The sequence below is a fragment of the Dermacentor andersoni genome, chromosome 6, assembly GCF_023375885.2.
Source record: "Dermacentor andersoni chromosome 6, qqDerAnde1_hic_scaffold, whole genome shotgun sequence".
NCBI lineage: Eukaryota > Metazoa > Arthropoda > Arachnida > Ixodida > Ixodidae > Dermacentor > Dermacentor andersoni.
The window spans coordinates 149,566,741-149,580,814 of NC_092819.1; the positions used below are offsets into that span (position 1 = coordinate 149,566,741).

Consider the following 14,074-nt stretch of genomic DNA (forward strand, 5'->3'; position numbering starts at 1 on the left):
TTGTCTATTCGAGCGAACTTTTATATTGTAATTATTGATAATCACTCTTCAAAGCAAACCTCCGGCGCAAGCTGCATCGCTGATAATTCCTTGATTGACACTTAAAAACACCACTGTACGCAGGTCTTCGCGGATGGCTTTCACCATCGCCGCAGAAAGACCCTTGCAGTTTTGAACAAAGAAAAAAAAATACAGGTCCCACGCGCTGTGGGTGTCAATGTGACGTGAACCATTTTGCAGGTGCGCTGACTGTTCACCACTGTTTCGCGTTCATCAAAGCGCTACCAGATGGACCCACCCATTTGGGTCATTCGAGAAACAGCGTGTTTGACTTGAGTGTGCCGATGACGATTTAGCAGCAAGGGCTACTGCGCTGCGGGAGAATGCGAGATCGATTTGCATTAAAAAGCCTTACATTAAGTATGCGAGCACAGGCCGCCCAGTTAAGGCTTTTTCTGTGTGCGTCTATCTCATGTCTAGTGTCCCACTTGCACTGGAAGCGAGATATGTCACCAGGATAATTAGCTATGTCATATAAATTTCGCTTTCTTTCATTTGAGTATTAGCAAGCTATTGCACACCGCCGGATTGTCTAACGTCGTGCTAGAGAAATAGCTTTAACCTATTTGGAACATGTTTATAAAGCTCGTTTGCACTGTGCGTGGAAACAGATAGTGGACTAATATCCTCATGTTCACTGGCTTTCTTACTTATTACTGCCGCACGGAGTACGGCTGCTAATGACCACGATGTTGAACTCTACGTAACTTGCTGATTTTTTGTGCTCTAAACGCGTATTGTCCTTCAATGTGAAATTCTCTCATCAATTGGGACCAGAAAATAATAATATATAAACACGTCTTTCATACACACACATTCTTTCTGAGACACCAAAAATTACCAATGCTGTGTCCGTGCTTATTAATGCTTTCGAAATTCGTGAGAGCTATCCTTGTTTTTCCTTCTACAGTATTTAAGGGCCAAGGCCTGTGTATTTTGGGGGAAAATCTTAGCAGTTATAGATTTCCCACTGCATAATCGACGCGATGGTGGTTAGTGGTCACAAAAAAGCTTCTTTTGTCGAAGATTACGACGCGTGCTCTGCTGGAATTTCAATGCTTTCCGAGGGTAATGTCTGTTTCGAATACAGACGAATTTTATTCCATTTCACGGCGAGAAATGTGCATATAATGAATTGGCAGATACAAGACCGCATGATAGCTGCTGTAGTTTCTATCAGGCACCGCGCTTACTGCCACGATCATTTCTTACCTTTTCTATCCCTTGGGGTACGTAGGAATTTCCCGCAGATGACACCTGAGTGACCATCATGGGCTTAGCGACACTGTCCAAGTTGGTGCCCGTCACATTAATTCTTGGGTCTTCGCTGAAAGTATTTACAATATTATGCAATATAAAACTGCGTAAAGTATTTACAGCGAAACTCCAATTTGAAATCCGACGATATTATTGCTTCATTTTCTGAAAACCTTTATGCAAGTATTTGTATCTACGAAAGTATTCTTAATATCTGGAGCACGATTCACGAATTCTGTCAACATTTCCATCATTCAATCAAGTTTGCAATCTTTCAGCCTTCCACTTAGTTTATTACCAATATTGCTACCCCGTACTCTGTAAAATGCACGATCTGTCCTGATTCTCGATATTAATCATGGAAAAAATGGCCATCTATGTAGGCGCATCAAAGTGCTAAAAAACACCAAACAAAGACCTCCGACTGATAAAAATTTACAGACAGGTTCAGTAAATGGGGAAGTTTTCTCTCTTGAAATGTCCTTCGGATTACAGAATAAATTACAATTTACATATGTGAAGTGCTATTATGTCGCGAAAAAGAATCTCTGCCAGTGTCCAGCTTTGGCTTCCAACGTTTGTCACCTTCTTAGCACTGGAACTGTAAATGCACACGTTTAGCTATTGAACGTTTGTTGCTGCCGATGATCGGCCTACCTGACAGACGCTTCGACTGGTACGATGCTGTCGATCACTGGGTTCGGCTTGTAGGTGAATGTGGAGCCCAGGTTATTTCTTGAGGTAAAAAGCACTTCGGCATTATCTATGGTGACTCTGACTTGCAGACTTTGGCCCTCAAAGCTGCTATTCACGGGACTTGAAAGGCACTCCAGAGACGTCTCATTGATCCTGGAAAATCCCGGCCCAAGTAATATGTTTCATAGAGCAAGTAGAAAACAGTAAACAGAATCGTTTACATGGAGAGGTATCGGTGGCGAAAATTTTCGGAAGCAGGTCCGCAGCGATAATTTTGTCTGGTCTACAGATCTCTGTCTGGTCTACAGATTGGGTGAGGGAACAAACGCGCGTTAATGACATCTTAGTTGAAATCAAGAAAAAGAAATGGGCATGGGCAGGACATGTAATGAGGAGGGAAGATAACCGATGGTCATTAAGGGTTACGGACTGGATTCCGAGGGAAGGGAAGCGTAGCAGGGGGCGACAGAAAGTTAGGTGGGCAGATGAGATTAGGAAGTTTGGAGGGTCAACATGGCCACAATTAGTACATGACCGGGGTAGTTGGAGAAGTATGGGAGAGGCCTTTGCCCTGCAGTGGGCGTAATCAGGCTGATGATGATGATGATGATGATGATGACAGATCTCCGCCTCACGGTGGCGTTATATCTAGAAGGCATTCAAACTGCTTGAACCGGTTGGTACATAGCATGTGTTGAAAACAGGAAACGACGACCACCGCGTCCCGCGTGCAGATATCATCGTAAATCAGAATTAAGTGGCAATTGAGGAGGAATGTCGGGAAAGACATGCTTGTGCACGTTGGGCGACGGCCAACTGCTTCGGCTCCAGGTCCAGATGGTATAAAAGCCAGCATGTCAAAAAATATCAGTTAGCCTTCTTCCACAGGACCTCCTCAATATCGTCAACTATTCCGCTAAGAACCGATGAATTCCCCAGATTGGAGGCTTGGTATATCCCCCTGCTTAAAGAACATGGAGTGGGGATCGCAAACGGACAAGATAGGGTCCATTTCACTAACGTTTAATATTACGAAACTGTATGTGTAATGAAGTTTTTAACTCAACACATTACTGAGCCCGTGTCAGATTGGATTTAGATCTGAATGCTTGACTTTGTGCGCTCACGTTGATCTGGTTGACAGGCATCAAGCTTACTCGACACAGGCAATAGTATGCAGCGTTCATGATTCTTGATATAGCTAGTGAAAGAGAAGAAAGGAAACCGACGGCCCGATTTTATCTTTTTTTCTTGTTCAGTACATAGCGAGGCCTCGAATCCGACAGCATCGATGCCTTCAGGAGCCATGTGTGGGTTTATTAACCCATAACGATCATGTACACGTGACGCCTGTGACGAAAAAAAGGTTGTTCCACATCCGCCGTCAAGGCCGTGAGGTGTGGCGCTGGGTAATACTCCCAGTATTAGTTCTAGTAGTAAAACAGAAATACCCGAAAAAGTCGATGGGAAAACGGCGCCGCAGTTGCTCTATTGGTAAGAGCATCGGACGCGTAATGCGAAGACATGGGTTCGTGTCCCACCTGCGGCCAGTTGTTTTTTCGTCGACGTTCATTTCCATTAATTTATCATTTATTTAATTCAATTAATAAGTACACGCAATTTGCCCCATGCTGTTCTTGGTGTGATCTGAAGTGATTCTTTGATAGAACGCTTGTACTTATGTCTCCGTTTTTCACTTTGTTTCCCTGCATTTATTGGAGCTGCCGCTGCCCGCTTGCGGCAATGGATGAAGAGATCTCCGAGGACTTTCCTGATGTGCAGCCGTCAAGTCGGCTAGCGCCCAGGAAACGTGGAAGTGCGTCAAGCGATCAAGACAACGAGGCCACTGAGATATGTTCGGACAGCTACGGCTCGTCGGACGATGACTTCCAGGTTGTGATGAGTAGATCAGCGAAAAGAAGACTACTGCAGGCATCTTCGTCGCCAAGTGCTTCTACCGTGAAGAGTGCACCGCTGCGCTGGCCGCACACTGTGCTCTTTATGCCCGTGGACCCGGCGACCAATTTGCGGCTCCTCAACAGGCAGGTCCTCTCTTCATTACTCGAGAGAATCGCACCAAATGAGATTAAAGGCGTGCGAATAAACTCGTGGAAAAATGTCCTGGCAGTTGATGTCTTACATCGCAGCGCCCTTCAAGACTTACGTAATATAACTCAGATCGACAATGTAAAGGTGTGATAAATCATCCCTACAGGCTGCGATGGTATTGCGGGAGTCATTTATGACGTCGACGTTTCCATCCCTAATGAAGACTTGCCAATACTGATAAAGCCAACGACAGAAGGAACTTTCATTACAAGGATTTCAAGACTGGGAAACACACGTTGTGTGAATATTTTGTATGAAGGAAACAGCCTTCCTTCCAACGTCATAGTAGGACATGTCCGCCATCCGGTGTGATCATTCGTACCGAAGCCCCTCTAGTGCTTCAAGTGTTGCAAAATTGGCCACGTAAAGGGTGTCTGCGTGAACCACGTCATTTGCCCGCGGTGCTCTTAATTGCATTCAGAAGACGCCTGCAGCATACAAGTTCTAAAGTGCCCTAACTGCAGTGGTCCTCACAAGGCCTCATGAAAGGATTTCCCGCAGGTGCGGAAGGAATTCGCGGTCCTAAAAGGAATGGCGCGGGACAATTCATTACACTGAGAGACTGCTGCCGCTGTTCGGCGACGTCGGCGTCGACGCCGAAAACGTTCACGAAATTCCGCAACTGCAGATAGGAACACGCCAGCTACCGTCAGAAGGACTGCCGCATCACCGCACAGCGCCGCCAAGACAGATACAAGGAAAGCAAACGAAGCGGAGAGGCTCGCCCGTCCTGAAGAATGGCCTGAGCTACCGAGGGCACAAATCCCTGTTAAGTTACCTCAAACCGCACCGACTTCGACGGCTTCGGATACTTTTGAAGCTACGCTGGCTGATGATCTCCAGGTCATCAACATTCTGCGGTCGCTCATGAATGCCATTCGCGTTATACTTATCAACATAAAATCTTCGTCTGTGCAAAGCGCGCTACAGGTGCTGGACACTTTGAGTCCAGTACTTGCAGCTCTGCGTTAAAATCGCGGATTTCCAGAAGCCGTCGTTTCGTGACGAAGTCCGGAACGCGTCGATATTTCAGTGGAACGCCAGAGGACTTAAGTCACGTATGACGGACTTTCCCGGCAGTTTGTGTTCACAAATAAGTTCCCAGTCATCGTCATCTGTGATCCCCTATCAGATAACATCAGACTGGCCGGGTATGAATGTTTTCAGTCCGCCACCCATGGAGAATGCAGCAAGATCATCGTATTCATACGAAGTGAATTTACGTATGTCCATCATCCAATGTCACCTGACCAAGAAAACCAGTACGTATGTCTGACAGTGAAAAAAGGCAAGCTCACTTTCACGTTAGTTGGGGCCTACATATCGCCCTCAAGTCGGCTGGACTGCGAGCGGTTACGGCGAATCACGACTGTGACTCCGCAGCCTTTGGTGATTACTGGAGATCTTAATGCCCACCACCCTCTCTGGGGAAGTTCTAAGATAAACTCGAGAGGCAGAAGATTAGTGTCATTTGCCTCCGAACAAGAACTGTGCTTGTTAAATGATGGAAGCCCCACCTTTCTGCGTGGAACTGCCTACTGTACCTGCCTGGACCTCAGCTTTGTTTCACGCTCCTTCACTAAAAATGTCAGGTGGTTTCCGGATATTGAAACGCGGGGAAGTGACCACCTACCCACATATCTTAGGATTGAAGGGTTGACGGACTCCAAGTTAGCCGGCGCCACACAATGTATCGGCTGGCCGATGTTCAAATCAATTGTCGAAGACGGATGTCGCAATGACTTCTCCTCCAGCCTAGAGGACATCATAAAGAGTGCCCTGGAGACTGCCAATCATTCGCTTCCGAGAACGTATACACGCACCGATTACGACATTGAGCTAGAGAAGCTTCGTGCAATTCGTCGCCGTATAGAGCGAAGATACAGGCGCACGAGGTTTGTACATGACTTGAGGTCGGCCAGAAGAACTCAAAAGAAAATTCAGTGTCGCAAGGACAAACTCGCATCGAAATGATCGAAGTCATTCTGCGAGTCTTTGGATCCACGAAAACCTTTGTCTCACATATGAAGAACTGTTCGTGGTCTCCGTGGAACCCCTCAGCAGCGCCACCCTTTTAAGTCTTTGGCCCTTCACCAACAACGCAGCGAGAATGACGCCGCGGAAGATTTCTGCAAGAGGATTGCTGGCGAAACTAGTTCCGCTGGAACATCGACGCTCCACCACTCACCGGTTTCACGCGACCTCCGCATGGACCGTCCTTTCTCCGTGGAGGAACTCGAAGCTGCGCTGGCCTTGTGCAAGCGTTCATCTTCACCAGGACCCGACGGTATAACCTACCATGCCCAATGTAATCTTGGCGAAGAGGCTCGGAAAGCGCTCCTGCTCTTGTTCAACAGCTACTGCAGACAGGTACGGTTCCCCAGGAATGGAAGACCAGTCGCCTAATTCCACTGTTCAAGCCTGGCAAGTCACCTGTAGACATTACATCACACCGACCAACTGCGCTTGCCAGCTGCATCGGAAAACTAATGGAGAGGATGGTTCTAGCACGGCTACAATGGTACCTCGAACATTACCAGGTATATCCAGATGGAGTGGCCGGTTTCAGGCGTGGCCGTTCTTCCATAGACAACGTTATCGACATGGTGACGTACGTCGAGCACCAGAAGTCCTGTAAAAGATTATCTGCTGCCCTGTTTCTGGATGTTAAAGGAGCGTACGATAACGTAACGCACGAAGCGATTTTCAACGCCTTAGAGGCAGTAGGATTTAGCGGCAAAGTCTATTTTTGGATAAGTAGCTATCTACATAAGAGATCCTTTTTCATACTTACCGAGGATGGCCCGACCTCCCCGCATTACAGTAACCGTCGGGTGCTTCAGGGCGGAGTACTCATTGGCCTTGCCGACATCCTGCCATGCACTGTTAGGCTCTCCATCTATACCGACGACATTTGGATTTGGACGTCGGATGTGACGCCACTGCAGCTTCGAGCGCGGCTTCAGAAGGCAGCCACTTTAACATCATCCTACCTTCGAGAACAAGGACTTCACATATCATACGAAAAGTGTGCAGTGGTGGCGTTTAGCAGGAAATTAATGTCTCCATACGTGATATCCGTCGACAGACAACTGATCTCGTACAGCACGAGTCACAGGTTTTTGGGGGTGGTCATTGAGAAAAATCTCTCCTGGATCCCTCATGTGAATTATGTGAGAAAACACCTGACAGGAATTTGGCATATGTTCAAGTTCCTTGTCGGAAAGTCCTGGGGAGTGCCAATACAATCCATGCTGCAGCTGTACAGGGTCCTCTTTATCGGATTCTTGCGGTACAGCCTACCGGTCATGTCGAACACCTGCAGAACTAACCTGAATATAATCCAAAGCATCCAAGCCCAAGCCCTCAAGATGTGCCTTTGTCTACCGCGGAGTGCGTCAACGACTGAAGTTATTGCAGTCGCTCAAGATTCCACTATTAGAACGCACATTACCATTGAAACAATGCGTGTGCACATAAGACACCTCCTAAGTCTGCCAGTAGATAGGCCCCACACGACATTCAGTGCGACTGTCTTCGCGCACCATGCCTCTCTCAGGTCAGGTTACACACCTACGGCAAGGCCTTCAATTCCTCCATGGTGTATGCGCCGTACTCAAGTAATCCTTACACTCCCAGGACTTCAGAAAAAGTCGGACTTGCCATCATCAGTGCTCAAGCAACTAACTTTACTTCGCTTGAACGAGAAATACAGCGACTGCACACCTCTACACTGATGGATCAACTTTATCAACCAGTTGCGGTGGCGCTGTAGTTACACCAACAATGAGAATAACCCAGCGGTTCAAGACTTCCCATGTCACTACGTCTACAGCTGCAGAGCTCGCAACTCTCCGCGACGCGCTTCATGTGATAAATGCTGAAAGTCTTAGAAAATGGGCAGACTTCAGCGATTCAAGGCTGGTCTTGCAATGTGTGCAGTCGTTTCTCCGACATGCAGCTCACGATCAGCTCACGTGCGAAATCGTGGAACTTGTCCATCACTTAAGAGAAAAAGGCCATACCTCTTTCCAGTGGATACCAGGTCATTGCGGTATCATAGAAAATGATGATGCCGATAAGGCAGCTCGGACATCAAACCAAGAAGACCGCTGCGTCCTCATTCCTCTCTCAAGGACCGACGCCGCGAGACAACTTCGCATTTTAGCACGCACGATCTCCTTAGCAGAGTGGAATACCGTACTGTATACAAGGCGCACAACACTGCACAGACTAAACCCGTCACTTCAACTCAGACCTCCAGCCGGTCTACACCGGCGTGAAGCGTCTCTTCTGTGTCGGTTATGGCTTAGAGATGCCTTCACGAGTGCCTACTGAGCACTAATTGGAATGGCTGGTAGTCCTGCATGTGATGTTTGCGGATGCGAGAACATTGAACACTTATAGTGCCATTGTCCTCAATTCCAAGCACAAAGACAATCTTTGTCCAACACATTGAGGAAATTAGATGATCGTCCTCTGAGGGAACAGACGTTACTTGAGCACCGTCACGACCGATCATCGGCTCAGAAGGCAGTGAAGGCACTTTTATGCTTTCTCAGAACTTGGTTTTAACTCAAGTGCTGTCCGTACACGTATCTACACCTTCTCTCTCCTTTCTCTCGCTTCCCCTTTTCCCTTCCCCCAGCGTAGGGTAGCCAACCAGACTATTGACTGGTTAACATCCCTGCCTTCCTATATTACTCTCTCTCTCTCTCTCTCTTGGTTCGTTGGCTTCTATTGATATAGCTAAGGCATACAACCGCGTAGACCACGTCATTCCCTTGAATATCGTAAAGAGCATGAATTTTCCTCGATATATTACAAAGTGCATTTATGAATATCTGAGAGATAGAAAATCCTATTGCTCCCAAGTCGCGCGTTTAGACGTCAAAATATAGCCAGTCCAGAGGAGTTCCACAGGGTTCAGTTTTTTCCTATTTTGTTTAATATTTGAATGAGTTCAATTAAATTGCGTGATAACGTAGAAGTGTGTACTTCTGTAGACGAAGTTGCATTCTTTGCGTCAGCGAGTGCTATTCCCTCATTACATAAAAAGCTACAATCATATTTGTCAGAACTTAAACACTGGTTTGAGAATCTTCGTATGTCAGTAAATCCCCCTGGACTGTGGCTCCACTGCTGGTGCCATCTACGACGTGGACGATGCCATTTCCAGCGCTGACTTGCTGATTCTAGTGAAGCCTGCCATTGATGGTGTCGCCATAACCCATGACTATCACCTCGGCACATCCCGCTGTGTGAAAATAATTTTCAAGGGCGAGACTCTCCCTTCGCACGTCAAGGTGGGCCACTTTAGGCACCCTGCGCGACCATTTATCCCAAGGCCACTCCAATACCGCAATAGTGTGACGCTGGGACACGTAAGTGCCGTGTGCGAGAACACGAGAGTTTGCTCACGCTGCAAACTCCTGTGCAGCCACAGTTCTCGAATACACAAATTGCCTTGGGTCCCATTATGCTTCCTCGAAGGACTGCCCCAAAACGAAAGAAAAGGCAGTCATGAAGCAGATGGCGAGAGACAGTTCGTCTAGTCGGGAAGCTGTTGTGGCCGTTATTAAGCGACGCTCCCGGCGCCGTCGGATTTGAAAGTACGCTGATGCCTCTGTGAAGAGTACGCCCCATCCGACGACACCTCCTCCTTTGCCCCCTAGGCCTGGCGGAATCGAATCTGAATCGGACAAGATCATGGCGCAGACCAATACAACTTGGTCCGCACTACTAAAGTCACAGCCAAAGTCAGAGTCACAGCGGAAGTCCCAACCGAAGCCACAGCCGATGCCACAAGCGATGTCACAGCCGGAGCCGGAGCCACGTCAAGTGGTACAGCTGCGCACCGCTGTAGAGTGCACAACGCGGGTTCCTGACAAACTGCCCGAAGAAGACCGGCAAGTCGTTGTAATGCTCCGGTCTCTGAATACTTTTCGAAAGCTCTTGAATACCTGCACACTTCATCAGCGCGAAGTGCAATGCAAGTGCTGGATGCTCTCAATTCAGTACTTGCAAGTCTCGAGTAAGCTTCATGGCTCACCCACATCATTCTATTCGCACTGAAGTCAAAAAGGTTGGGGTTTAGCTTAACGATATACTGCCACGCACTACAACGTACTGCTGACGCCCACCGGCTCATTGGTCTTCACAGGTGAAGACCAGCTATGGGAAAGCACCAAGATTAGCTTCAGACAGCAGAATGACGGCCGCGTAATGTATCGGCGGGGCACTTGCTTGAACTTGACTGATTTCAAGGCGCTTTGTTGCGTGCACACAGAGTATTCCCTCTATCCCGTTTTCTTTTTTCTGTTCCCCCTTTCCCTTCCCCCGTGTAGGGTAACAAACCGGAGGCTCGTCTGGTTGACCTCCCTGCCTTTCCTCTCTTTGCTATCTTTCTGTCTCTCTCTTATGAAGAGTGTCTCGATTGTATTTCCTTTAAGTACACGTATTAATCTCTCTCTCTAATGCCGTAAAGAAATAATGCCTCCGCGTGGCTTTAATAAATACCTAGACATTATATACGATTCAAACCTTATCTGGCGCAACCACATCGAAGATGCTACGTATAAGGAAGGGGGTGCTGTTTCCATGATTTGCAAAGTCGTTCAACGCTGATCTAGGCTATGTAAGGAAACACTCATTACGATTTATCGTACGTGTGTTCAACCCATATTGGGATTTACGTGATTCCTATTCTCTAATGGGCTAGCACACAAAATTAACCCCCTCGTTGTTCTAGAGCGAGATGCTCTGCGGTTTTGTCTTGACTTGCCAAAATTTTTTCTAATAATGTAATATATCAAGAAGCCAGATTGTTCACACTTGTTTGCAGGTTCCTCATTGTCACAATAAAGAACTACTTAAACACTTACGAATCTTCATCGAGACGATCACAGTTTACACTTAACAAGGAAAAATATGCGTTGCCTGATGAAATGTGGTCTCGTCTGCACAATCGGCAGGTTTTTTTGTGCAAGCACAACTACAACCAATGCTTGAAACGCAAGAAAAGCGGGAACAGATGATAGCGCTCGTTCTGTCTGGTCTTCCTTCATCTGTCGCCGAGTTTCTTTCCACTTCAAGTCAAGTATGCATTCTCGCAATCTCGCCCGAATTTCAGCCTTTAGAGAAGCAATAAAGTTCCAATACGAGAGATCATTCCCCTCCAAAAAGCCCAATAATGCTATGAAGATGTAATATGATGATATATTTGCTTCCAATGCTTAATCCTTGCCCACTAGACATTTAGGCGGCCTATTACAAGATCATTTATTGCAACTGAAAATGAACATTGTAATAACAACAGATGCATCAATGTGTGAAGCGGGTGTAGACATTTTTTCTGAGGCGCTGTCCTGGTCATTCGTTTTGACGTCCTGAAATTACACCCATATTTGAGGAAGAGTTATTAGCAATTGCTTTATCACTTCGAAAACTTTCTGTAACTTTTTCGACCGCTCTAACAGTGACCGATGCCTTGCAGTGTGCACAGCACACACCTCATCCTCAGACAGTACAGTTTTGAGTGTACTAGAAACATCAGTCCTTTCGACCTCACTTCTCATGCGCTTGATATGGGTATCAGGTCACCGTGGTTTGTTTCTAAATCAAAAGGCCGACATACTGGTGCGTACGTCACTAGATGGACTAGTCATGTCTGTTCTGCCCACTTATACCACCGCTGCTAGATTTACCAAATTTTCTCTTTTAAGACGCTCTGGAAAACAGACATTCCAAGTAACATACCAAAATAATTTCCTTTTCCTTTGGGACAATCAGTGGTGTCCCAAGCGTAAGTTAGAAATCGCCCTCAGAAAATTACGATGCCATGTTTCACCATTAAATTTTTATTCACAAAGGTCTGGTCAGATGCTGTCCCTTCTATGCCATGTCTGCGAAACACCTCAAACAAATGATCATTTTATTATTGCAAGAGCAATTGCACGGACACTCCAAGCGAATGTTTCTAGTCGCCGTTGCCGTGAGGTTCCGCATTTATTTAGGTGTGTGCATGCTATATGCCACACTCTGCTATATTACATATGGTATATGCGGGTACGTATTGCCACACCATCCTCTCACTAAAGTTGCTCATACCATGTTTTATATTCTTGACATTATTCCTCAGACTTTTGAGAATGGCAGCCCACAAAGAAATGTCATGAAACAAAACACCGGCAGCACATACGTGTCGATGCTCACAAGGCAAGGACGGCGAGTTTCTTTGGCGACATTCGTGATGTAGGCCTAGCTCTCCAAGCGAATAGAATATCACATGCTGGCATGTCAAACCGCTCTGGCGACGACGGCTTCGAGGTTGGCAGTGCCGGGATGGCGAGTCTTATTCCAAAGAGCGATTCTGCAGGCCTAGCCCTCGAAGCCCATCTGCGTGTCTGCCCATCAGCTCCGCTTTTGTCATGACGGTGACTCCAATGTTCGCGAGCCCGGTATACTGGGCTGTCGTCGCAGCATCAGTCATCGTGGCGTCCTTGCTCTTGGAACAGCCGGTTCCACGCCAGCAGTATTGGCGATCACAGAAACCACGTGCATTGCCCATATTTCGGAGGTAGAAAATATTGAAGAATACCGTGATATCGAGCGACAAGTTAGGCAGAATGCCATAGGGTTGGGTATTCCGGAGATCAGGAATAAAAGCGATCAGCTTCTTTTGAGTAGGCGACAAAGCGTTGGTAAGATTAAAAAAAATCTACTTGCTTTTAGAGACAAAAAGGAAGATACTTGAAATAGTAAACGATCAAAAGTCTTAACGAGACGGACAAAATAGACAGCGAGATCTACACATGCAAAGACTTCGAACTTGAAATCTGCCTCAAATAAAAATCAAATAATCGAATCAAATAGGACGATATTCGATTCGCTATTCAAAAGTTCCGAATATTCGCACACTCATATATTAGTTAGAGATCAGTAACATTTCGTTGCATCATTTTTGTATTAAACTCTGTACGAAAAGAAACGTGTGTTATAATTTCAGCTCACCCTTTTACTTTGCATTCTTTCGTACCGATTGTCACCTTTATTTTGGACCCAGAGTCGAGGTGCGTGCCACGAAGCATGACAGACGTTCCACCGGCCAAAGGCCCGTGATTCGGAAATATGCTTGTCAATCTTGCGTCCTAACAACAACAGCAACAAGATGATACTTTTACTCACTTTACAAGAAAAAAAGATAATATTTTTACTCACTATGGGAGCGAAATATTATTTTACGTCACACAACCTCCCGTGACTCTGTACTTTCATAAGTACAACTCTACCTCTTCTAACTTTATTTTCGAGTAGAAACCGGTAAAATTAGGTAAACCCGAGTAAACTGTGTAAAATCTGCGATTGTTTACTTTTCGAAAAAATCATGACCCTGAATTTTAGCACAGATATGGTGCGTTATTAATCATTCTTGGTTGATAATTTCGAAGCTCGCTACGCTCTACAGAATATAAATTACCACAAAATATTGCCCGAAGGTAAATGTTATTTCTCAAATATATGAACGATATAGGGCAGGGAAATGGAAAATGCGAGTGGCCCGACACTACAGCAGTATCTATGTATACAAATGTACACATTTTTATTCACCACAGATGGCAGGTCAAGAATAGTATCAGGCTATTTTTTTTCAAATGGCGTCATTGTCACCATAAAGAGAAAACGAATTCGTGATTTGATGAGTCTCTGATAACCCGAATAGTCAGTCAGCAGCAACCGGTAGAGCTACCATGCGTTGTCTCCCGCCGGACATAATGTCTGCGACATCTGTAAGGCTCACAACAATAATCTTAAATGTTCTCTTTTCTTTCTTTTGAATTTCTTTTGTTTTGAGTAAGGGTTTTTAGAGAACACTATGGATCAGGGGCAGTTGAAGACTTAAAGTATAATGCTGCCTGTGAGCTTTATCTTGTCCTTGCGCTCCATATCCTTA

At 46.1% G+C, this 14,074-nt stretch overlaps 1 protein-coding gene across 1 annotated transcript in view; it reads right to left on the reverse strand.

Moving 5' to 3' along the window:
• LOC126523662 (hepatocyte growth factor receptor-like) overlaps positions 1-14,074 on the reverse strand; it is a 66,418-nt gene that overhangs the window by 34,342 nt on the left and 18,002 nt on the right. The window contains exons 5-7 of the mRNA XM_050172259.2: positions 13,135-13,271; positions 1,975-2,166; positions 1,273-1,387 (exon numbers count right to left, since the gene is read on the reverse strand). Coding sequence (XP_050028216.2) covers positions 1,273-1,387; positions 1,975-2,166; positions 13,135-13,271 — 444 coding nt within the window. The remainder of the gene's footprint in view (positions 1-1,272; positions 1,388-1,974; positions 2,167-13,134; positions 13,272-14,074) is intronic.